General features: G+C 32.9%; 7 protein-coding genes across 16 annotated transcripts in view; 3 read left to right on the top strand and 4 right to left on the bottom strand.

Moving 5' to 3' along the window:
- Nucleotides 1–24,292, bottom strand: part of Dally (division abnormally delayed protein) — a 279,160-nt gene that overhangs the window by 209,159 nt on the left and 45,709 nt on the right. The window lies entirely within an intron of this gene.
- Nucleotides 325–5,714, top strand: LOC143366272 (uncharacterized). Of its 2 annotated transcripts, none has more exons than XM_076807198.1 (10): nt 325–510; nt 1,422–1,839; nt 1,992–2,222; nt 2,850–3,265; nt 3,357–3,628; nt 3,787–3,941; nt 4,052–4,199; nt 4,273–4,501; nt 4,602–4,801; nt 5,306–5,714. In XM_076807198.1, exons 1-10 carry the CDS (start codon nt 485–487, stop codon nt 5,344–5,346), a joined length of 2,136 nt encoding a protein of 711 aa, XP_076663313.1. In that variant the 5' UTR covers nt 325–484; the 3' UTR covers nt 5,347–5,714. The 2 variants fall into 2 exon arrangements, with proteins under 2 accessions (XP_076663313.1, XP_076663311.1); XM_076807196.1 differs by having other exon boundaries at nt 3,357–3,643.
- Nucleotides 5,887–24,292, bottom strand: part of LOC143366286 (annexin B9) — a 171,661-nt gene continuing 153,255 nt past the window's right edge. The window contains exons 1-7 of one of the 3 annotated variants that reach the window (XM_076807224.1): nt 11,149–11,411; nt 10,969–11,020; nt 8,586–8,967; nt 8,057–8,209; nt 7,648–7,821; nt 6,626–6,807; nt 5,887–6,319 (exon numbers count right to left, since the gene is read on the bottom strand). In XM_076807224.1, coding sequence (XP_076663339.1) covers nt 6,266–6,319; nt 6,626–6,807; nt 7,648–7,821; nt 8,057–8,209; nt 8,586–8,967; nt 10,969–10,998 — 975 coding nt within the window. In that variant the 5' untranslated portion in view covers nt 10,999–11,020; nt 11,149–11,411 and the 3' untranslated portion in view covers nt 5,887–6,265. Of the gene's footprint in view, nt 6,320–6,625; nt 6,808–7,647; nt 7,822–8,056; nt 8,210–8,585; nt 8,968–10,968; nt 11,021–11,148; nt 11,412–24,292 lie in introns of those variants that run through there. The other 2 variants (XM_076807223.1, XM_076807225.1) reach the window with 2 other exon arrangements.
- Nucleotides 12,735–17,504, top strand: LOC143366287 (ribonuclease H2 subunit B). Of its 2 annotated transcripts, none has more exons than XM_076807226.1 (5): nt 12,735–13,135; nt 15,575–15,813; nt 15,948–16,233; nt 16,395–16,615; nt 16,699–17,504. In XM_076807226.1, the coding sequence occupies exons 1-5, from the start codon at nt 13,048–13,050 to the stop codon at nt 16,789–16,791; spliced, it is 927 nt and encodes a 308-aa protein (XP_076663341.1). In that variant the 5' UTR covers nt 12,735–13,047; the 3' UTR covers nt 16,792–17,504. The 2 variants fall into 2 exon arrangements, with proteins under 2 accessions (XP_076663341.1, XP_076663342.1); XM_076807227.1 differs by having other exon boundaries at nt 13,081–13,214.
- Bys (Bystin) lies at nt 18,075–19,976 on the bottom strand. Its single transcript, XM_076807216.1, has 3 exons — nt 19,741–19,976; nt 18,571–19,496; nt 18,075–18,493 (listed from the first exon to the last, which is right to left on the bottom strand). The coding sequence occupies exons 1-3, from the start codon at nt 19,882–19,884 to the stop codon at nt 18,265–18,267; spliced, it is 1,299 nt and encodes a 432-aa protein (XP_076663331.1). The 5' UTR covers nt 19,885–19,976; the 3' UTR covers nt 18,075–18,264.
- Nucleotides 20,625–23,294, top strand: Sys1 (Sys1 golgi trafficking protein). Of its 6 annotated transcripts, XM_076830554.1 has the most exons (3): nt 20,652–20,868; nt 21,234–21,394; nt 22,605–23,294. In XM_076830554.1, exon 3 carries the CDS (start codon nt 22,706–22,708, stop codon nt 23,186–23,188), a length of 483 nt encoding a protein of 160 aa, XP_076686669.1. In that variant the 5' UTR covers nt 20,652–20,868; nt 21,234–21,394; nt 22,605–22,705; the 3' UTR covers nt 23,189–23,294. The 6 variants fall into 6 exon arrangements, with proteins under 6 accessions (XP_076686671.1, XP_076686669.1, XP_076686666.1 ...); XM_076830556.1 differs by lacking the exon at nt 21,234–21,394 and having other exon boundaries at nt 20,625–20,757; XM_076830551.1 differs by lacking the exon at nt 21,234–21,394 and having other exon boundaries at nt 20,652–20,825.
- Nucleotides 23,239–23,965, bottom strand: Nd-13a (NADH dehydrogenase (ubiquinone) 13 kDa A subunit). The gene is made up of 3 exons (XM_076830558.1): nt 23,792–23,965; nt 23,510–23,686; nt 23,239–23,431 (listed from the first exon to the last, which is right to left on the bottom strand). The coding sequence occupies exons 1-3, from the start codon at nt 23,924–23,926 to the stop codon at nt 23,366–23,368; spliced, it is 378 nt and encodes a 125-aa protein (XP_076686673.1). The 5' UTR covers nt 23,927–23,965; the 3' UTR covers nt 23,239–23,365.

Raw genomic sequence — 24,292 nt, 5'->3', positions numbered from 1 at the left:
GGTTCAAAATATACAATTGAGATTCTATGAGCACAGTGAGGACTTGAGAATGTTTTGAGAGAAATTAGAAATTGGGGTTATTTGGCGCGTGCCAAGAGCAGTTATGCTTTCCACCAATCAGATCACGAAAATCGTAAATCACTGTTCTGCCTGCACCAATCAGAAGCGATCACGAACATCACGGATCACTTTTCTGCCTGCACCAATCAGAAGCGATCACGAAAATCACGGATTACTGTGAAAAATCACCGTGATTGAGAATGAACGTGATCGGATCACTCGTGATTCACAAATCACGGTTTTAGCCAACACTAACGGGAATCGGAATAAGTACCGAAGTTGACCGAAGTTGGCCGAAGTGGATGAAAGGCTGATGCGTTGATGTTGTGTGATGTGTCAACCATGTTGTGAAAAAGAAATTTAATTTTGAAAGATACGTTGAATCTGTTATAGTTCATCAAGGATTCGTTTTATTTTATATACCATGGATAGATTCTTAAATATTGATTGGTAAATATAAAGTTGTATTATATCTTAACGTAATATTTACAAGAACATACGTATATACGTACGAATACAAAATTGTACGTTGTGATGACTGACGTTTGTTTATAGTAATGTACAGAGGCCTCACACCCAAAATCGTACACTCTTTAAAATCGCATAACATTTTTAAACATGGGAGTTAATTTTTATATCTCTGTAAATTAGGATTACAATTAGTCCATGTACATTATGAATTTATTTTGATGTGCTTGATAGCAGAACTTAGACGTAATGTTTACGATACTCTACTGCACATTTATACTTATCCCTCATCCGTCCCTCGTGTCAATTTGACACAGTTTTCCCGTAATAAGTTATACCGTTCTGTTATTTGTGATTCTCGTAAACAAGCAGTATATCCTGCGCATCGTTTTATTTTATGCGGAAGTTGTGAAAAATCTATGATGTAAATGTTAACTTATCAATTTGCATAAAAAAAATATCTGAAAATAACTGTTTACCTTGTCATTTCATCGATCTTTTACCACTGTGTCAATTTGACACCAAGGGACAGAACAGTTTGTGAAATGAAGAATGGATGAGGGTTAATATATCACACGTTGTATCCATCATTTATTTAAATGGAAATACAAGAAAATAATTTTTTAACTCAAATCAAACCTTTGCAATTAAGAAGTTTTATAAAATTTAATGTATATTTTGTTTATAAGCTTTTAATGAATTTTTTAGTTTCATCACACATTGTTGTTCATTTAAACCTATTGATATAATTTGTTATCGAATGTCTCTATGACCGTTAGTAATACTTCAATGATAATTTTAAACAGTAATGGTTACTGTTCAGCCAACAATAATATCATCAAAATCGTGCATAGTTTATCACGTGAGTTTACCGATTATGTTTAATTCATTAGGAATCCTCCTTTGGAAGATATGTTAAACAATACCTTTATTAACCGTGAAAGATTGGGAAAGGAGAGTGTTATGCATAAAATTATGACTGGGACTTTTGTTGACCCATTCAAAAATATTGAAGATGATTATAGAGACATTAAACCTCATTTAATGGGGGATATAGAATCCGAGACGGATAAAGAAGATAATGGTGATGATATTGAAACCACTGAAGTGAAAAAAGGAAATGAACCGAAAAAAGCAAAAAAGCACAAGGGCTATGTGCCTGGTATCGTCAAACCACTATTTAAGTTTCCTAAAATGTCGAAATTAAACAAAGAACAGCAAGCAATGTGTTTAAGAGTCTTATTAAGATTTTCAGAATCTGATAAACCAAAAATAACTCAAACAGAAAGAGAAGAATTACAAAAATATATGGTAAATAAAATACATATACTGCTATTAAAAAAAAATTCTTAATCATATATTCGATACTATGTTTTTCAATGTCTGCGTTTAAAAACAACACTGTTGTAGACTTTAACAATTGCTTTAGTACATATACAGTTTTTCCAATTGATCTTTTATAGGATTTACAAAAAATCATATCTCAAGAGCAAGATGAATTTTTAGAATTTGCAAAAAGTAAATGGCACGAGAGATCATTGACAGTTATGTGCGAAGATTATATAAATTTACGTTGGAAATCAAAAATACAATATATTCGTAAATTACCTAGATATTATGCTGAAGTTACAAATGTACCATTTGTAGCAGATAAGAATATCGAAGTAAAATTTCTTTCTGTTCCTTTACAGATGGTGAGTGAATATATAATCATATAAAACTAATAAACAATGTTTAATACATGCATGTATATTAGGCCGTCCCGAAAAAAATGAAAATGATTGTAGTGGAAACATGAGATTTGTACTCCAAGGCGGGCATATGACTGAGCGACTCAAGGCCTGAATGAAGCCATCCCTTGCGTCGGCTCCAATTATGTTGTTCCACTTCATCAAGTCTATAAACCCGAGTTCGAGTCTCCTTTCGTGATTAGGACATTTTTATAAAATTTCAACTTCTAGTCCACAAGTTAAGGTGGTTGCGGTGGGCTAGGGAGGAATTCCACATGGAGCCACCTTCACGTGGTGAGTTCTGACTCACTCTGTTGCCATAGGGTGGGCGAAGGGCTGCAAGGTCATTTTTATACTTTTTACTCAAATTTCGAAATTTCAAGGCTCTTGCCAGAACAGAAGATATTAACTCACAGGGCTGAAATTTCGCACAGTTGTTATTGATCTCAAGACACAACTTTCCCGCACTAAGGCCTAACGCTACAATTATTTTCATTTTTTTCAGGACAGCCTAATGTATATATCTATTAATGTATTTAATATGTTAATGTGTTTGTGCATGTTACTGTTAATGAAAGACTTTTATTATAGGGTGAATTGCCAAAAATAGTTCTACCAACTTTAACAAAACCATTTATTCTACGTATAAATTCTAAAAAATTACAAAAAAGGTTTCTTCCTAAAAACTATCTTGGCAATGAATCGTCAGTTTCTTTCAAGTTACCAGTAAGTGAAGATCCAAATTGTCAAAAATTGGCTGAAAGTAATAATGTGGATTTAATAATTTCATCCGGTGGTCTTAATTGTTTAGTAAATAACATTGGACCAAGTTATTCAAATTCCTGGATTTTACCCCTAGTCATAAAAAGGCATAATGATAAAAATGTTATCTATATAGATAAACCTGCACCACCAGTTACCAGCACTATACCAGAAAAAAATAGTTGGGTATATAAGTACATTCTTAAGTATTGTTTTGTCCGTACAAAGCATCTTACTTCGGAAAGGTAAAGTGAACAATAATTCTTTATATGTGTATAAACTTTACTTCATCGTTTAGTAACATTTTAATTGATACATTTAAATATGTAATGACAGTACTAAAACATATAACGATGACAATATGTTTGGTGACATTAATTCTGAAGACCTCTTAAAACTGGAAGAAAAACCTGAAAATACTTCTACACACGTTGGCAATGAGTCATATTTAAATATACTTGAAGAACATCAGAGTACTGCGAATACTTCAAACCAACAGGATATAAAAAATTACACAGACACTCCTCAAGATGTAACATTAAACTGTAAAGAACCTTCGCATACTATTTCAGATAGCAATAGTTCTAATCTCACAGCAAATGCCAAAGGTAAAGATACTTTCGGTTTGTAATACAAATTGTCATAGTTAAAATACAATTAAATTAATAGGTCGTATTAGCCACCAAATAAGCTTCACTAATTACCAATAAAATGGAAGATATTAAAAACAAGATTATATGAAGTAATTAATTTTTGTCATTATTAGGTGTAGAAAAGAAACGCTGTAAAGCAAATACTGCAGATAATGTATCGTATAAACTGTTTACCATAGGCTCACAGGCTTCAGAGCAAAATGAATTGATGAAAAATGTCATCAAAGAATATAAAATATTAGTTCGAACAAAAACAGATGGGTTTGAGGTGTGTATATATTTGTGATTAATTGCGAATGTTAAATAGTACGTAAGAAAACGTGATACAATATGATGTAAAGAATAATATTAGAATAACACGTTTTATTTTTATTACAGACTTTGCAAACAGATCTACAGAGATTGTTAATATTAGCACCAAAAATAGAATATCAAGCTGATCTTGGTGCTGAATCTGTAACGTTAGAAGAAGCATTGAAACAATGGATATCTCTCATATTTAGACCTGTCACGTTTCTTGCACGAGGTAAAAAATGTATGCCCTGCAAAATTATAAATGTATGGAGCAAAAAGTATCATATAACAATTTTACATTGTAGTTCGAATATCTGCAAGCACGTCGGAAGTACTGCAGATAGAACATCGTACAGCGATGTCGATAAACAATGAAATCAAGAGGCTTTATAATGTAAAAGTCGAAGATTCTTTGACAATTTTGCATAATGTTATTCAGTGTCTTTCAAGCCTATCCCCGGGGCGTTATATTATGAGGCACACAGTAAGGAATGGAGCATTTGCAGCTGTTTATAAAGAAGTGGAAAGTCCAGGGTAAATAGATTACAGAAGAATGTAAAATATGCTTAACTTAACTCTTTCAACATACAGGAGGTATTTATTTTAACTTTGATTGTTTCATTCTTGTTCGCAGAAAGAATATTTTTGACATTCAAACACTTTATAACGAACAATTCCATAGTTTACTTAATCCTCCTTGGATTGCACTGGATAAAATAATACCAACACCATTGCATAAATGCTTTGAGAGAATGCCAGCCATGTTTTACCCACCAATTGGTAAAATATTTCCAAGAAACAGAAAACCTACGAAAGGAAAAAAATCTGACACAGGTATGTACAGGGTCATTTAATCTTGCAAAGTGTGGTCGGACGAACATATAAAATGGCAACGACGCTTAACGGACGCATTCCACTACAACCATGCACCGCCCGGCGTTCGAAGAGCTGCCAGTGACTGCTAGACAAATTATTATATTTTTATTTTTATTTTTTTATTTATATTATTATATTTTATATTTTTTAATTATTAAATTATTATATATATAATTTTAAATTAACTTCCCAAAAAGCTATTCGGAATTTCTCCGCTTTTATGATCGGTTTACCACTCGCACCCCAGATTACTGTAATGAGGTTTGAAAACAATGTTTTGAAACCGACTGGTCTCGTACCTGTCTCAATTTCAAACATTTTAGCTACGACAAGGTTGACTCCGACGCTATACTCCTGTACGGAGAGATTTTTTTGCCACCTATATATTGATCCCCACGTTTATAATTCGTACTTTATATACATTTGTAACTATGTATTGATTCTTAGTTGTTTTTTTTTTAGGAATGGTACGCAGAAGTTTGAGGAATAAAAAAAAGAAATGATATTTAATAATTAATTCAGATGTAAGTTGAATATTTTTTTAAAAGGTTATCTGATTTCATGAACGTTTACAGTGAAATATATTTTTCTACTTCATTTATGAGACTGTATTGCTATAGTCAACTTTTCTTAAATTAACTCTCGCCCAACGGGTGCCGCAGAGTTAAGTCAAATATCTGACAAATCGAATTTATAACTTATTTTGTTTTTCATTCTTTTCCGTTATTTTCACTGGCACATATAAATCATATAATTGTACGTTTGTAAACCTGTTATGGCATGTTAGTATGTAAAGATGTAAAATATTATAAACAAAGAGAAAAAACAAGTTCAATCTAATAATATTAGTAAGAATTTCAAGGACAAAGAATTTTAATTTAACGAGAGTGTTATTAAATTTACTTCATTTAATAATTCAATCGAAATCAATATCGATAATAAAAATAATTTGAAACGAACTTTGCAATAATGTAAGTCAATTGTGCGTTGTATTTAGAATGTGTGTAACTATTTGATATTTTTAAACAATTAAACATATAAGGTAACGTTTGTAATATTTTTATTTTCATGTAGATTTTACAACAGTTTGTATAAATATGAGATTCTTAGTGTAAACTTTGTGAACACTTTTTTAATAAAAAAAATAGTATAACAATGCGATTTAGTAGAACATTTCATCAAAAATAAATTTTAGTATTATCATGAAAAGCATGCTGTAGAAATTCAAAAATCGTGTAAAACTATACTAAACGGCACAATCTTAATGCCCATGTATGTATAGGATTAATATAATTGGTGTACATAAGCACTTGAAGCAAACTTATTACTCTAAAATTTATAGGAAACACTTTCCATACAATCCATACGTGCTATACAAAATTGTCAAAACTTTCTGATTTATCACGAAGTATTTTGCTTCAATTATGTAGAAACAAGGGATAGAAGAGCTTTCTTGTAATCCCCAGACGTGTCACCCTAAAATATTAAATTTCACGAATTAGTGCATGGAGAAACATATTTTAAATTTTCGTAATCCAAAATTGTTCACTACCCCACTTCTAGTAGCTGTATTTAAAAATGTAAAATATTTTTAAAAGTGTAATAATCAAATCTAACTGTTATACATCTTGACGAGTCTTGACATTAATATTTATAAAATACACAGAATATTCTAAATATGTGTTATTAATATACTATTATGCCTGCACAATAGTATTTTATAAAATGACCTGTAGCTTACGTAGTATAAAAAATTAGCTAGCGAAACGTAAAAATACATACAGCAATCCAATTTTCCAATAATTCTCCATATCGCTCTTCAAAGGCCTTTTTGATATCACCTAGATCAATTTCACTTCGAGAAACAATAATGCGAATCAACGTTCGATCCTTTGTGCCTATGCCATGCATACTAGCATATAATCGTTCAGCGAAGAAACCAACTTTCGATTTCACGCACTTCACTGTTACACAAAGGGTACAATGTTTAATTAATATGCCTGACAGGGGTGTGCGGGCACCCGACATTTCGGGCTCGGGACGAGCCGGAAACTTTCGAGCGGGATCGGGCGGGATCCCGATACTTTCGTATTGCTCGAGGTCCCGAGACTCGATTTGGGCTACAAGCAATTTGATTTCAGGTCGGCTCAATTATGATTCAACAGAAGACAGAAAGGTAAAAACTTATCACTGGTATTGATATAAATGATACATAATTCTTTCCGTCTTGGTCTCGTGTTAATAGCTGGCTTCCGAGCCGATCGCGTCCGAGTTTTGCCGAGCCGACCTGAAATCAAATTGCCCACTCATGGCGGTCATGCTTGTAGCCCGAATCGAGTCTCGGGATCTCGAGCAATATGAAACTATCGGGATCCCGCCAGATCCCGCCCGAAATTTTCCGACCCGTCCCGAGGGCCGGGGACCCGAGCCTCGGAACGATCCGCACACTCCTAATGCCTGAGATAAGATTTTCAAAAGAACATGCAAATATTAAATTTATAAAGATATTCTGCGAGATAACATTAAGCAAAAAGTATAGGGGATGATCCAATAATACATAATCTGGATTCAATATTAGGCGATAGTAGCTAATCAAATTAAGCACAATGTGAATAGTTACTGAATCACCCTATAGATCAGAGGTGCACAAAGAGCCGCTCGGATCCGCAGAGCTCTGCGATTCTGCGCGCCGGATCTGAGCGGCTCTTTATGCACCTCTGCTATAGATATATGTAAGTCAATTTAAACATTTTTTCAATATTGAAAACTCTTACAAGTTGTGTTGTATAAATGAAGATACTGACCTATTCCAAGAAGACCTTTCTCAACACTTCCAGAGAATTCTTTTTTAATAGCAACTTCAATATCATGGCCAGATATTTTTTCGTATTCAATGAAAGTTTGTCTTAACTGTTGATAACTACGTGTTACTAAAATAGCATTAAACTGAGATTCATCTGTACCCCACTGTTTCTCACCTATTATAAAATAAAGTATGTATTAAGTGAATACAATTGTTCGTTCAGAATTATATTTTACTTATCTAATTTTAATTATCATAATATTTTCTTATCATCCACACATTTTCTTAACATTAACAAATTATACATAGTACTTTCCTCGTCAAATTTACCACACGCATTCCTTTCCACGCACATTTATGCATTCTTAAGCAATATAGAACAATTATGAAAATAAGTATAAAATACATACCAGCGTCATAAAGTGCCTGTGCATCTGCTGCAGCTTGAGCATGATCTATACCCTGATTTTCATCCCTATTCGCTTGGACGAGTGAAACCAACAGTCTTTTAAAATGTCCCGAAGTATCTCCCTTTAAATCACTCTCAAGTGTTTTTCCATACACTGTTAATAACAAAACACACAAATAACATTATTATATCGATGTGCGTTAAGAAAAGTAGCATGTTTCAATTTTCTTACGAAGAACAGCTCGTTTGTTAAGCTATTACCACATTAAACAGCGTTACTATAGAATAACCTGAATAACTATCTAAATAATCTGAAAAACTATCTAAAAAAAAATATATCTGCGAGAAAAACAACAATAACACTCCTTCAGAATTACCTTAAAGTAAGCGAATTATTACTTTAAATAAAATTATTTAAAAAAAGGCTTGGATCAAGGGAATCCTGTTTTATCGCGGAACCACTGTGGTTTATGTATTTTAAACTTTGGTAAACATTCATCTTAAAAAGGATTACCAACAAGTAAACTTACAGTTTTCATAAAATGCTGCGATAGTACGTATGCCGTAATTACTTAAGGTGCACAGCATCTCTACAATAGCTTCTTCGTCAGTCCCGAATCCACTAATCGCATTATGCAATTCTTTAGCATAATAATGAGGCAGTGGTGTCATAAGAGCAAGCATAATATCCTCTAATTTTCCTGTAAGTTCACTCTTCAGATCACTAACTAAATCTTTTCCATATAATGTTTTATACGCTTCAGCGATTTCCAGTCGCTGAACAATTCCTCTTCTTGTAAGCACATCGATAATAGTTTTTTCATCTGTGCCGAAGCCTTTCATTGCTTTACGCAACAGCCCGGCATCTGCATTTGCGTCGAATGGCTCCGCAGGATATACTGTAGGGGTACACTAAGATACAAAGTAGATAGTCTTTATATCCTTCATACACCAAAGAAATTATTAATTTAGTTATTGTATAGGGGAAAGGTGGGATAGTTGATCCGCAGGGATACATAATTACATCAGTTTTTAATTAATATATTGGCAATTTGTGCCTGCTGTCACGCTATCGTGGTAATGTTTACATTGTCTCGTAATACTTCATGGCGCAGTTTTACTTTTGGAAGCATGGAATAATGTTGTTAGAAGCTTCGATCTTATTTGCAGCCAAAAAGTAAATACTTCGGTCTGCTTGTTCTTTCTCCTTTTCGAATAAATGTTGCATTTTCAACGATTTGAAATATATTAAGTAAAACCAGTAATTTCTGGTCTATTAATGCTATTTATCGATTGAGCTAAATATTTAAGGTAAGTCTCATTTTTCATCTTTTTCAAATCGAGTGCATTGAGGGATTCTTGATCAGTAGACTGCGGATGTTTATGCACATATAATATGTCGTAATATAAAACATATGTGCAAGATATATGCAAACTACAAAGCGAGTCATCCAAAATTGAAACCTGAAATATTTCTTGGAAATTGCTAGTTGTAGCTAAAAATGTTTCACACAGAAGTATCTATAGGAGATTGTGCGTAAAGCATGTATTAGTGCATATATTGTATAAATACTATACAAAAATAAAAAATAGCCGAGTTATTTGCTATCCCGTGAAGTTTCTCCGCGTGAGCGGTGTACCAAATATCTCCAAAACTATTTGTCCGATTGATTTCAAACTTGGTACACATATTCTTAATAGTATTATCTATCATGCAACATAGGATTCTTTTCATGCCATATCCCAATTGTTTATAGTAATCATTTGAATTTTGCCTTTTTTGGTAAAAATTTAATGTTCATTTTCACGTTGGTCGCATTTGTACAAAAATGTTTTTTTCTCTAAATCCCTATGCTACACGTTAGATATTTTATCAATGAACAATAAAACTATGGGTTTTTTAGTTTCAGATAGTCCTAGGCATCACAATCCGTTACACCGTCTGCGAGCGTCCTGACGCAGAAGTTTTGCAGGATAACGGATAGCTCGGCCATGTTTTAATATTTTTCTGTCAAATTTACACGATATGTCCTTTAATGTATGCCCTAACCATAAATAATAATGAAGTAATTGTCATATTCGTAGTTTCGTAGAAAAAAATTCGTAAACTTTGATGTCATTTCGGCCACCTCAGGGTGGCATAACCCCTTCAGTGGAGTATACTTGTGCATAACATCGCTGCCAGAAAATATTGAAATTCAGTCATTAAAATTAGTTTTCAGCTCTGAAATTTGTGCAAGTATATTCAGAATACTCTATGAATCACAACTTGCATAATTAAATGCAAACAAAGCAAACCATTATTATTTTAATAAAAAGCAAAACTGTGATCATCTATCCCACCTTTCCCCTACTGCTAAATTATATATATTAGAAACTATATACACACATTATTCGATAAAGTATGAATCACTATACATATGCAAAGAAATTAACTTTTATATGAAAATTAAGATCGATGTATTGTCCATATCCGTGGCTTCATTATCGTATTAAATACATACTAATCAAGGTTGTAACATTTATATATAAAACCTTATAAGGAAGTGTTACGAAAGTTTTACTTTTCACAGCGTGCAAAACGATTTGCAAATTCACAACGTGCATTTGAAAGAAATTTTTCATACAAAAGAGATGTGAATTTCATTTAATTTCGTGTAATATGTTGAACAAGGTTTTGGAATTAAATGTCATTTAAATATACATTTTCATAAAATCTGATCGAAAGTTGTACTATGACGCGGCTACGAGACGTGCATAAATTGAACCGACGTGAGTCGGTTGATCTGTCGAGTGAAGCACCGTTAAAAATACGACTGATCAATACCCCAAGCCAGAAATGGATTAATCTAATTGTAGTCACGTAAAGAAATTTCTTTTAAAAGTCCACGCAAATAATAAGAATGTACTTACTTTAAACGGGTAATACTGTTGTTGTGACATGTTTGTTTATACAATCGACAACCTGGAATTTATAAAAATTCTAGTCAACCGATCGATTGCTTGTGCATTTATATGTATATACACAGAGAGTTCGCATTATTTTATTCTTCCACAATAATTTCAGCTTATTCAGAACGGATGAAATCGTACACTTACGACAGATCTATGTCGAAGAAAATTTCACTGTAGAATTGCCTTCGTTAAGTAGAAACAGACAGATCCTACGCGTTGGCTAGCCGGCTCGTCAATAGTGGGCACACCCACTTTCGCATCACGTCATCCGTAACTCTTTCAAGGTGCCACAAGGTGCCTTGTATATTACTGACAAAACAGCACGAAACCGTAATGAGTAAAAAAAAAGAGGCCTCGATGCTTCCAGCAAGAACTCAATAATGTATATGTATATAAACGTTGTGAGCGCGCGCGTGCGTGCGCGTATGTGTGTATCCACTTAATTATATCCGTGCGAATTTAAAATTCGAATAATATTAAGAATAAAATGATGTAATAACTTTATGGCATTTGTTTACACTTTTTGGTACAATATATTCTTGTATTAAAAAACATTAGTTCTTTGCATCTACATTATATGAATCTATAATAGTAGAGTATACGTGCCTATACCCCTGAAACTAATACACAGCGATCCCTTGCTGTATATGTATGTAGGATCCCTTGCCTTGCTTATTCTATCGTGCATTCGCATTCGTGTGGAATGATTCATCGATAAATGATGCGTAATAATTATGTATGAATGTTAATGTGCATATATAGTATAACCTCTTGTGGCCTTTTTTTAAGCTACATATGTATTTGCCACAATATCTGCGATACCTTTTTATCAGAAATTCAAATACATGTACGGAACAATATAAAAAGAGATAAACTGAAATGCCATATATTTTGTCGATAAATCTTCGCTTTCGTCTTCGTTTAGATAAGAAAATCTTGTTTAGAGTAACGTTATATTTTTATAATAACATACTATGAAAACAATTTTATAAACAAAAACGACGCTCCCATTCACTACTGAGTCATAATATCATAGAAATTTAAGTTTTGTATATTTAAAATATTTCTACTTAATGTTGACAAAATGTATAATGTTTGAAATGTTGGAATATATATATATATATATATATATATCTTTAATATATATCACGAAATGTACCTCAGCTTATTATGCCTGACTAACCCAGATGAATGTGACTATTTTCACAAAAAAACCTAAAAAATTTTTTTTTTATAAAATCAGAATCTAAATTTCGGGCGAAGCCAAGTAGTAAAGCATGTATTTAATATATGAAAACAAATTCTATCTACATATGTCATAATCTTTTACCCATAACATTTTACAAAATCTGAATCTACCGAGCAATTTTAAATTGTTTAACCTATTTGTTGTAAATGTATACACATATAATAAAAATAATAACTCGACAAAGCGATAAAGGTTATTGTATTGCAACGTGCAATAAACGTACAAAGAAGGAACAAGCATAAAAGGACATTGTTCATAATAGTGTATTTCAAGACGTACTTCTAAATTGAAATACATTATAATCAAGATGTAGACTGATTTTCGTTATGTAAACATATAAATATTACCGTATATTAAAATAAAATATTCAAATCGACCATATTTTTTATCGATAGAAAGTATTTGCGTTGTAGTTTAAATCTTTCACGCTAGAGTACGATTTCGATGGACTTTTCTTTTTCAAAAGATGGCTAGTAGCGCGGCAACGCCTCTTCACGGCCCGGTTCTCCGATCGACCATTCACTGACGTTCGACTACACATCGAGATTTCAAATGTTATCCTGTAGAACGCTGGCGGCATGTTGCGTTTAACGTGCCCGTTTACTGAAAGAGATACGCAGCGTAGTGTGTTACAATCGAAGAGTAATAAAAAATTAAAGACTATCTCTTTTACCAAGAATGGCTGATCGCTAAATTTCTTTTACGTATATGTATTAATACATGGTGAAAATCGTGCGGGAAGAGTAAATAACCTAACGTGATATCGATCGTGTAAAACGCGCGTAAATATGCCGCGTACCAAAGCATCGCCAAAAAAATGCGTCAAAACAACTAATTCATATCCAGGCACAAATACGTGGGTGTTTCTTATGAAAGGTGACTGAATTCGTAAAATCTGATTTTACCCATTTAATTCCCGTAGCATGTGTTTGTTGTGCTAGTTAACGATTTGCCGGTAATTTCTACGATTGCTTCTCTGGTGTTGAATATACCTTTTAGTTCGATTATTTCCTTTATTACAGCGTTATTTTCTTAAGTATTACTTTAAAATCTTTACCTTTCATTTGTATATGAACTCATCAACCATTCCATCCAGGGGTTTAAAACAGTTACGATATCGGCTTCGGTTCTTCAAACAGTTACGAAGAACCCATATTCTGGATAACTATTATAAGGAACCGAAATTTCTGACTATATCGATTTCGGTTACGGTTCTAGAACCGATATTATATCGGTTATAACGGTTCTAGAATCGTTATTTTTTCGGTTCTAAAACGTTTCTGGAGTCTGTTCATTTCGGTTGGTAAATTGATTCTTATATTGTTCCTACGAAATTGTTATTTGTTTTAACTCTCCCGATGGCTGTGCATAGATTCATTTTGTCAACACAACTTGAACGCAGACGTCTATTCTTGCTTTAGCCAACATCTCAGTAGCGTATCTGCGTCAGTGTTTTGATGTGTAGCTGTTTATCACTTCTTGGCGGAATCCGCTTGCCTGTGAAAGTGTGAAAGCTTGCGTTTGTTTCAAAGTCATCATGTGGTGCGGAGGCAGACGAATGCTCTTATATGATGTATAGGCAATTTGCTCCGCACGCGTAGCGCAGACGATTCGCTGAACTTCGAAATGGGCCTAACGTAAACAATTTTTAGCTTCAGCCAATCATCGCGAGTTGAGATGTTTGGAGATGCTATTGCACAAAAGAAACCTATGCACGGCCATCCGAGAGTTGAAACAATGCGATAAAATAGAAACATCATTTCTGATGAAATTATAGATTATTGAATTTCTTAGAAATATTTCTTCAGAATAAATTCTTAATATACAGTAATCTGCAAGCGTAATATCTACTTATTTCAATTCCTGTAAAATCGATGTGAGAGTCAATTCCAGAACCGTTCTAGAACCGAATAAATAACGGTTTTAGAACCATTACAACCGATATAATATCGGTTCTGTAGAACGGTAACCGAAATCGATATATCAGAAATTTCGGTTCCTTATAACAGTTATTCAGAATATTGGCTCTTCATAACTGTTTCGGTCGGAACCGATATATAACTGTTTGAAACAGTTATTTTCAGAACCGTTTCAATCCCTGATTCTATCTCAAGCCCTCGAATCCTTGAAAAACTTACTTTTTATGCAGCGGAGCATTGCTATAGAAAGCATACTCTCTTCCTTCCTGAGGCACATCGGACACTCTACGGCTACTATAATAGTCTTAAGGGGGTAGTAGACTATTTCAGCTTAAAAAAAATCGATATTTTACTGCTTCTGAAAATCTTATCCTTTACGAACATTTTAAACAAATGTTCATGAAAAAATTCAAATAATTGTCGAAGTTATAGCAGCGAACGTAACACAGTGTACCGCCGATAAAGGTGACACCCCGAACTTTGAAGCCGGTTTTCTTGAAACACCATTTTCAGAAACGGTGTACATCATAACTCTTGAACGAATGAATATTTTCACTTAAAATTTTAAATGGAGCTGTAGAATTCCATTCTCTATCGTGTAGAAATTTTGCATCAATACTGGATGTTTGTAAAACAATTTATAACTGATTAAAGACGATTTTTTCCCGTAAAAATGTGGAAAGAAAATTGATTAGTGTGTAACTTCCACAATTTTTGTTCAAATTCATCGGCAAGTTTCCACACTGTAGATATTTGAGTATAGAATAATCACCTCAAAGCATTTTGCTTTCAGATGATTGGTTCACCTAAATCGATGTACAACACCCGCAGCTGCACGCTGTACAGGACTATCTTCAACGATTAATAACTTCGGCAATTTTATACATTCCGACGATTTTTTTTGTAAAGACTCGCAAACATACCCACAATAGATTGTCAAAAGCATGACTATAACGATTGTTTGGTATCAAAGTAATTTAGCGTCAAAGAAACTATGGATTTTACGTATACAATAGTCCACTACCCTCTTAATCGACTTCTAATAACTTCAAATTGGTACTGTAACTCTGTTGACTTCTTTAATAATTCCTATAATTCCTTCAGTCACTCTGTTCTGATCGCTGTTCGTAGTTCTCATGCCCCTTAACTTTTACTTATTATTATGTTTGCTGCCATTATTATTACTATGATTTTTTATATCCAGTTTGTCACTATCATTAATGGTTCTTTTGCGTTTACTTCTCTGCTTTTGTTTCTTTTAATTATTTCTGTTTTGTGCTTTCTAATTGTTAGTTCTACACTTGTGTGACTGCGATTTGTACTCTTTATAACAAAGGGTTTATCCCGTTGATATACTTAAATAAATAATAATAATAAAATGCTTTGTGTGTTTCAGGTGATGGCTTAGATAGTACAGATGGAGGTACACCTGACGTAATTAAGTTAAGGCATCCGGCTACGAATCAGGCTGCTATGTTCGTATTTAGCCCAGGCAATTTCACAGTACAAGAAGTTTTAACATTCGACGAAAATAAGAGATCATGGTTTATAGATGATAACGTGAAGTCCGATGGGAAGATGCATTTATCCACTCCTATCGATCCAATATTTTTAGTACTGCCTTATTTAAGACAGGTAATCTTGTGGCGAACGTTTGATATGTTAATGTACGCGTCGATCTGTTTCAATAGAATATAGTGGTTCAATTTACTTCACTATATAGGTTTGATAGCCTTAAATTTTAGTAAATCTGAATATTGCACTCGTAGTCGCAGCAAGTGCAACCACTCGATCAATGTCTTTGGGATGAAGACTTTCCGGAGACAGCTCGCCTTGCTCAGTGTCAGAATTTAAAGCTAACGCTAATCGCTGATCGTAAAGGAGACGAGTCGTTGCAAGCCTTCAAATTTAACGAAGAGAAGACGTTAATCTGGTTGCAAAAGAAAGTAGAACGAGTAGCCGATGTATTAAAGCAAAAGGGTATTCATGTATCGCAAGGTGCTATTAGTGCTACGTACGTTAAAAGTACTAAGCTTGAGAATGCTTCGGAGATGGGTAAGGAATAAACTGCATTTTATTTCTTAAGAAATGAATCGAGTGCCGTTAGATCTCGAGTTTGAAATTAATCTTTCTACAAATAGTTCGTGAAGAGAAGAAATATTTCTATGTATAGAAATTTAAAATAATGTACGTAATATGTTTGTTTCTTTGTCTAGAATATTTAAAGTATGCACATGGTATAGTCTCAGAATATCTTTCAGAAGATTTATCAAAAAAATTGGCACAGCATTTAAATATAGCAGACGAAACTGAAATTAAGAAACGAAAATTAAGTAGTCCTAAAGAAAATACTGACGAGAAGAGACCTAAGAAAGATACAACTGAAAACGAATCAGTATTAAAACCAAAAACTCTCGATTTAACCAAGTCGGAAAAGGTAAAATTTGTTTTTTTTTTATGCACGTGTAAACGTACCCATATATTTCCATGGTAAATCTTTATTATGTTTATTTCCCATAGCCTCAGAAAACTACTATTAGTAAGAAGGAGTTAAGCAGGCAAAAAGCAGCAGCTGGATCCAAAAGTATTACCAGTTTTTTTAAAAAAAAATAAACTTTGAACTGTTGTAGAAATTGAAAGTACCCTCAAACTTGTGGAATTTCGAGCGCTGTAATGTATACGTGTGGTTTGCAATATGATTGATTTCTGCCATGATTATTTAGGAATAAGTATAAAATTTTATGTAACAGTATATAAAAAAATAACTTGTCAAATATTTAAAGAATAGGGAGATAATTTTTTTATACTTAATTGGTAGGTACTTTTACATTGCAATGTCTGGGCACTTAAATGCAAGAAACATTTATTTTAACTGAATATTATATTTAAATTCTGTATATATATAAAATATATTGCAAGAAGGTACTATAAAAATAGTTAAACGTGTCAATCTAGCAATAAGATCCCAAACGTGAAAAGAAGAATGCTTGTATTATTTTACAATTTATTACTTTAGGGTACGAAAGCAGTTAATTTTATTTTAGTATTTTAGTGTTTTTAACGTTAAGTGTAAATGTTTAAAACCTGGAAACAAAACTGAGCAGTATTCTGAACGATTTGTAACTGTATACTTACTATGTGATAGTCAAGAATCATGGTTTTAATTTACGTATGATTTAAAAGCTTAACAAACACAACATAATATTAAACGATATTTGTCCATTTGTATATTTAAATAGTATTATGTTGTTATTCTGAAAATTAGTATATATTATTATGATCGCGCAATTTATCACCGTGAAATAAAATTTTGACATGTCACAGGATTCTCGTATTTTTATATATCTACAAAAAGTTAAGTACTTAGCTATGCCAACATGTAGAAGTATCCATATTTATTTTACAGTTGTGATTGATTTATGTAATTGTAATTACTTAAAAATGTTGACACCACGAGTTTTCAAATTCAGTTCATAAATTATTGTCCCTCCTCGGACAAAGTTGGTGACCTTAGTAACTACTTTCATTATTGATGGTAATTTGAAAGATTTGAGTACAAAGAACTTTTTCGTGTACAAATTTCTCTCGTTCGCGTCGATCCGAGGAAAAGGTGTTTTGCCGTTTTTGGAGGGAACCGTAAGAATAAGGCACATGCGGCAGCTTTTTTCAGTATAACTCAAATGTGTATATAGAATTTGAATGAAGAGAGAAAATTTTTATATAAATATAAGTCATGAATATACAACATTTACAGGTCAGTTTTATGTTGGCACGAACGAATTAGTATATTGTACTTTAAGAATCTAGTTAATGCGAAACTACTTGTCCATTTATTAGTTCACTGCTTTTATATATATTCAAAAATAACTTTTCACAAATTGTTATTACTTGTAAAATTTACTTTTCAATTTGTAATGCTAACAAAATTTGTGATTTATATTGAAATTTTTTTGCTAGCAAGTGTGAACGTTTGCATACTTAATCTATAGAAATTAATCAAATTAGAATAATTTGTAGAAACAGTTTTGACTTTACAGATTTTTAATTTACAATTTTGATGATATAAAATATAAATAGTTTAACGATTCAATAAACCATTGGTTCGGATTTAGGTTCTGTAGCTTCCACATCTCTGCATTTGGCATGCTGTAATTCGCGTCGTATTTCAGGTGTAATTGCATGATGCGATTGTTTCTTCAATAACCCTAGTAAAGACTCTTTTTGTTCAGAACTAATATCACTTTTGTAGCGCTGTACAAATGTTAATAATGATTGGTGCCATAGTACTGGAAGTTCTCTAGGATCTCTCTCAAACCTACAAGCAAATGTTATCTTCAACATATAATAATACTAATTAAGACTGTATAATTCAAATACTAATATAATTTTTACCTGAGGAAATGAAACACAACACCATCTACAACTCTGTATGGAAGTGCATACTTTTTATCCAAAAATATCCTAAGAAAAATACTATTTGCGCCTGTGTAATCCATTTCTGCAATTTTCAATATTGCTGCTGAAGAATGTAGAATTGGTATTGAATTTTTAGCGATTACAGATCCAACAATCACAGCTTCTCGTAATGTACAAGTTCCAGACTCTAATAACGGAAGTAGAATCCCCTTCATAAAACCAGCAGGTTTAAATAATGCTTTCCGTAATGCTTGATACAAGTGGAAGTTTAATCTTTTGTACTCTATTAAATCGTCTCTAATACGAGGCAACAATACCAAATTATAAAATCTCTGTGCCATTTTGTCTTTAAGATTAGATGCAAATATTCTTGTAGCTTGGTACATCGCAGCAGCAGACCATTTCGGAGGATCTGTAATGTACAATATTTGTTCCCAATTTCTTAAACTAGGAACAATTTTAAATGCCTTAGGTAATTTTCCACTGCGATATTTCGCTAAAACATCTCTAACACCTTCGTACATCGTTTTAATCCTTGGATCCAATTCTTGCATTTGCACAGAACCTATATCTGAAAACTGAGTTTCAATTTCTGTCTTCTTTTCTGTTAATTTCTCCAGTATTATATCAGCCAATGTTTTCATAGGTGCAGAATTTCTAGACATAAACATTTGTATAGCACGTTCATCTTCTTCGTTAATTTCAATATTTTCATAATACTGTAAATCATTACATTCATCTTCGCTTGACTGTTCCTCTGTATCGCTAAATTCTGTGTCAAGCTTTACTTGTAGTTTTTTCTTAGAATCTGATGCGTGTCCCATTTCACTTTCTCCGTCAATTTCTAATTGTTGTTGCCTGGCTTGTGATAAGATCCTCCTTGTGAGGGTAGGGTCCACAAACTACACAATTTAGAGTGAAAAGATATGTTTAAAATTCACGTTGATTAAATCTTTAAAAGGTTTTAATAATTTTATTTGAAATAATATAAATAATCTGACTTAGGGTATTTATTTCATACTACAACAAACAGGATTAGTGACTTATCTTCATGCAAATTATTGTTTGGTTCTATAGACAGTACGTCTAACAATGAAATATGTATTTGTATTATCCCGAAAATTTTATTAAGCTATAAAATGTTACCTCTTCATCTTCGTCCGTGCGTATTTTAATTTTGTTTCTGTTTTTTGATTTCAATGTTTTTTCATCTTCTATCTGTTCTGCCAAGGGCACTTTTTGTTGTTTCGTTTCACCTTTCGAAACTTTTACTCTTTTAGCCTTCCCCATTTTTCACTTCAATTATGTTTACAGGATTAATAGAAACATGTGAGATAAATCTAACCTCTTCACAGATATTTATGTAAAAGCAGGTTCATAGCGATTAATTGCCGTGATTGGAGGGGGAAACACCTACGAGAAACGCTTCAAATATGGCTGCCACTATCTATACTTGCGACGCGGCAAACGTTCATCATTACGCATCACTGCGCTTGTGCGAAGCAGCAGTCAATAGAAAGAAGGCATGGGTTACATCGTCGCCCCTCCCGCAAGGATATCACCCACCGCAACTATTCATCCGTCTCATATATTCCTATGTCCATGTATTCACCTCATATATTTTAATAATTATAGATGTATATTTCTCTTCAATTTTCATTACTTTTACAATTTATATTCGTGAATAATCACTTCGTTAGTATATATTTACAATTAGACGTCTGTATGTACTAATCTGTAGCAAACACTTTTTCATAATTAGCGGTACGGAGCATGCGTAGAATGCAACCAATTAAATCCAGGCAGATGTAGGTGCTCTCCCCCCGCCCTCAAATACGTATCACTCCCCTTGCCAATAGTTGCACTATTATTCCTCCGTCCCTAAACATATGTCTATGTCGATGATTGGCTGCCCCTCGTTCGATGTATATTAGTTTCTGCACGCATCATGTGCTAAAAGTTGGAGGATTCTAGGGAATTCTACGAATTAGGTTGTGCAGTCTATTCACTGACCGTATGAACCACCAATCACCATTGCCTGCAGTCTATGCACTCAATGCGCGAAATGGAACACATCCTCTGTGTGGCCGAGAATTGTTTACATCGTTTGCACACTGTACATATTCTATCGCATCCCAAAGAAACTAGAAGGATATTGTAAAAGTACGATTTAATTACGTATTTGCAGTTAGTGTAAATAGTCAATATTAACGTGTCGATGTGTCCATGTGGTAATTTTTAGGATATATTTTTTTCCTATATTTTTATTCACAGGTACAGTGACTTGCGTTAATACTCGAATTGTGGTAATAAATATGTACAGTGGTGTCCCGTTGTAAGTACGCTGCTCGGGGAGGACAGTGCGGCGGTCTTTTAACGAAACGTTATGCTATTTGACTCGCCTTTGGCTGCCGCTATCTCAAATGAAATTTATGCGTCGCTTGTCGCTTGCGAGTGTCGCGTGCCCTCTCGCTCATTTTTAGTCTCTCGCACCTGCCGCGGCGACTCTATAAGAAATAGCGGAGATAGAAATGTTCTTTTAACGGAACGGAAGACCCGTGCTCTTGACGGGACAATACTGTATGTTATTGCTTCATTTATTTATTATAAACTTATGATTTATTATATACTAATTTTAGCATCACAAAAACAGTCAGGCACTCTTCATGGAAGAATACCTTAATATACAATAAACGTATGCATTAACAAAATCACAGGAAGTGTAATATTTTAACTATCTGTTTTGTTCAATAATAATGTGCTTCAAATGTTTGAATATGCTAGAAATAGTTTTTCTTAGGTAATCCAACATAACACATTCAAACTCTTCTGTTATTTGTAGTTTTAGTTCTCTTTTTTGGGCTAATGGCTGTTACCTAAACTCTACTATCTAAATAGTCCATAAATATTCAATCAGATTTAAATGTGATGATTATTGCAAAGAATGTTATAACTACAGGCAGTACCATAACAAATATTGTAGAACTATTCACAATTTCTTTATTTGTGTTTTGGATCATTGTGTTCATACAATTTAAAGCTCACTTTATAGTTTAAAGACTAAATATTTATTTTCATTTAAAACTGCCAATGTAAACTAATTTACTCGTTTCAAGGGTCGATAAATAATTTCCAACGATCAAATTTTTGCCATTGCATTTCATGATCGGTTTTGAAAGCCATAAATATGTGTTCCTCATTTGAGGTCTGCTACATTGCTTTTTTACTTAGCAAACTAAAACATGTTACTTTATTCTTGTATAGGAAAAACGCATCATTCTCTGTTGCTTGTTCATACAAACAAATTTTTTGGCAGACAACTATTCTTCGTTTAGTGTGCTTTGTTTATGTATGGCTTTGTATCCACCTTCTTTTGACACGTAGTGAAATATTTTGGAGTACGCTTTTGAATTTATTAAAATCTTAATTTCTCAAATTACGAGTTAACATTATACTTAAAAACTTTTCGTTTTGTGAAAAAATATTTGAAATAAACTTTGGATGAAATTGAAACTCTGTAAACTAAAAGCTCCGTTATTTTGCTATTCAATCGAACTGCAAAGGTTACCTTCGTTTTTTTTAATTCCGAATAATTCCAGAGAAAGTATTTAATGCTGAGTAAGCAAGTATGAGCTATATAGGCATAGAAGGTATTGAATTATTCGTAATGGTACTCAAGTTAAAATTAAATCATGGTTGAATGGATATCTCTGTATCTTTAACCATATACATGCTAATACCTTCTATGAAGCATTTCATACTTTTCTCAAACTCTAATATATCATTTAATGTGTTCTACCCAAAGAACCAATGGTGTATCCGGATAAAAATACAGGTTAGCAAAAAATCAACTATTGGATTATGTACACCCCATATTGTAATGCAAATTTTATTTGAAACATTTGGTCATAGAACGAACATTTTACGAGCAATTTAAAGTTGTTGAATTAGGTGCCTCACCCTGGATATATAGAATTTGATTTTCATACATCAAATACCCTTTATTTTAGATTGGATGAAAAATTAAAATGACAGTACAGCACAAAGCAGACAAGATAAGAGAGAACCGTTTTTTGAGTAAACAGATATAAAATTTTTAAACCGAAAGACAATGAATAATATTTCTGGCCAATTTCGTAAAACAATATGGGATCCTTTTCTTATAATATCTCAAATAATTGCTGTCCAAACTGTCATGTACTTCTGCCTTGGATTGTGGATCTGGATTGTTGCTTCGTTCCTTGGATCAACAAAATCATTAGATTATGCGTTTCATTATAAGGAAATACATGTACGCGACTTTGCTGGTCAACTTATTATAATCATTTTCATTGCAAATGCGTTAGTTGGAGCATTCACATTGTGGTGGTTGGTACAACGAACAAAACAATGTATGGATTTTGCATGTACAGCACACCTGATACATTTATTATGCTGCTGGATGTACAATGCAAGTTTCCCTTCAACATTTAGTTGGTGGTGTTTGAACATTGTATCTTTAAGTATCATGTGTGTATGCGGTGAATTCCTTTGTATGAAAACTGAATTACAAGCCATACCATTAGGTATGAATAGTCATAAGACAGCGTTGTAAAATATAATTCATACAGAAATTGTTTAAGTTTCATCAAAGTCACAAACAAATCTGATTAAATAAATATTGTTATTATTTTAAATAAACATTTCTATTGATTACAAAATGTGTCTTTTAATATATTTACATTATTTATACATAAATGTAACACTACTTGCATTCATTGTAGTTTGTTGCTCAGTGATGATCTTCTTTATAAAAACGTAAACCACAGTAACCACAAGTATGGTTGCCAGGTTTATCCTAAAGAAAAACAGATTTATATGTAAAATATGATATTACTATGTGAATCCAATAATAAGCAATCATTTTAATTCGTACTAAGTTAATATAAACTTTTGGATGTCCCAGGGGTCCACCACCACCATTGCAAGCCACAATTCTATCTTTTGTAGCTGCAGGTGGTACTTCTGCTATTAATTTTATAGCCCAATTGTTATTAACTTCTTTTGGCCTGTTTACGAATCTAGCATTACGATAATCATCTTCATCATATATCTATCGTAAAAAATACATGTATTTTAGTATAAATAAAGCATCCATGTTATGTGACATTATTTTTAAGAAAGAAATCTAAATAAATTTCTAAAAATCTTTTATTACCTGACCAGTATGCGTCACTTTTTTACCACTATTCGATATTACATCGTGTACATTTCGTGTTATTACATTTGCAGAGGAAACTTTAAAAGTTTTATTGGAAGTTCCAAAAAGCCCAACGATTTTCTTACTCGCCATGTTTGCCTTTAACGTTGTCCATTTTCCCCTTGAGAAGTCGCTTTGTGATGCGATTCTCGCTCTAGCGGCGTTTAGCGCAAGCTCTTGGAGCGCGAAGTTCGAACTTTAAAGAGTTAAGGATGAAGTTTATTACATTCGAAATCTGTCTTCGCCTCCTTTCTTATCGCTCGAAAACAAACGGGAATTCAAATCCCGATGCGAAGATTCTACTTTTTTCATTAATTATTCTCTAATTTCTCTTTCTATATTCTCAGTAGAATAAAAACTTGAAAACTATTAATTTACAAAGCATTTTCGCAGCTGGCTAATGACGATGTTGGTCTTCTGTCTTTTTATACGTAAACAGAGATTTAATATTATACATAA

This window comes from Andrena cerasifolii, chromosome 2, assembly GCF_050908995.1.
Source record: "Andrena cerasifolii isolate SP2316 chromosome 2, iyAndCera1_principal, whole genome shotgun sequence".
Classification (NCBI taxonomy): Eukaryota; Metazoa; Arthropoda; class Insecta; order Hymenoptera; family Andrenidae; genus Andrena; species Andrena cerasifolii.
The sequence above is the reverse complement of the archived record's forward strand: the minus strand, read 5'-3'. Positions and strand labels throughout refer to the sequence as shown.

Excerpts from the sequence above, each read along its gene's own strand:
- LOC143366287 (XM_076807226.1), top strand. The coding sequence starts at position 13,048 with ATGCCGCGTACCAAAGCATCGCCAAAAAAATGCGTCAAAACAACTAAT. Across the intron at positions 13,136-15,574 it reads GTGGGTGTTTCTTATGAAAG|GTGATGGCTTAGATAGTACA; the intron begins GTGACTGAATTC and ends TGTGTGTTTCAG. Across the intron at positions 16,616-16,698 it reads ATTTAACCAAGTCGGAAAAG|CCTCAGAAAACTACTATTAG; the intron begins GTAAAATTTGTT and ends TATTTCCCATAG.
- Sys1 (XM_076830556.1), top strand. The coding sequence starts at position 22,706 with ATGAATAATATTTCTGGCCAATTTCGTAAAACAATATGGGATCCTTTT.
- Nd-13a (XM_076830558.1), bottom strand. The coding sequence starts at position 23,926 with ATGGCGAGTAAGAAAATCGTTGGGCTTTTTGGAACTTCCAATAAAACT. Across the intron at positions 23,687-23,791 it reads AAGTGACGCATACTGGTCAG|ATATATGATGAAGATGATTA; the intron begins GTAATAAAAGAT and ends TTTTTACGATAG. Across the intron at positions 23,432-23,509 it reads CAAAAGTTTATATTAACTTA|GATAAACCTGGCAACCATAC; the intron begins GTACGAATTAAA and ends GTTTTTCTTTAG.
- LOC143366272 (XM_076807196.1), top strand. The coding sequence starts at position 485 with ATGGATAGATTCTTAAATATTGATTG. Across the intron at positions 3,266-3,356 it reads AAGCATCTTACTTCGGAAAG|TACTAAAACATATAACGATG; the intron begins GTAAAGTGAACA and ends ATGTAATGACAG. Across the intron at positions 4,200-4,272 it reads TGTCACGTTTCTTGCACGAG|TTCGAATATCTGCAAGCACG; the intron begins GTAAAAAATGTA and ends TTTACATTGTAG.
- Bys (XM_076807216.1), bottom strand. The coding sequence starts at position 19,884 with ATGGGGAAGGCTAAAAGAGTAAAAGTTTCGAAAGGTGAAACGAAACAA. Across the intron at positions 19,497-19,740 it reads GCACGGACGAAGATGAAGAG|TTTGTGGACCCTACCCTCAC; the intron begins GTAACATTTTAT and ends TAAATTGTGTAG. Across the intron at positions 18,494-18,570 it reads GTTGTGTTTCATTTCCTCAG|GTTTGAGAGAGATCCTAGAG; the intron begins GTAAAAATTATA and ends ATTTGCTTGTAG.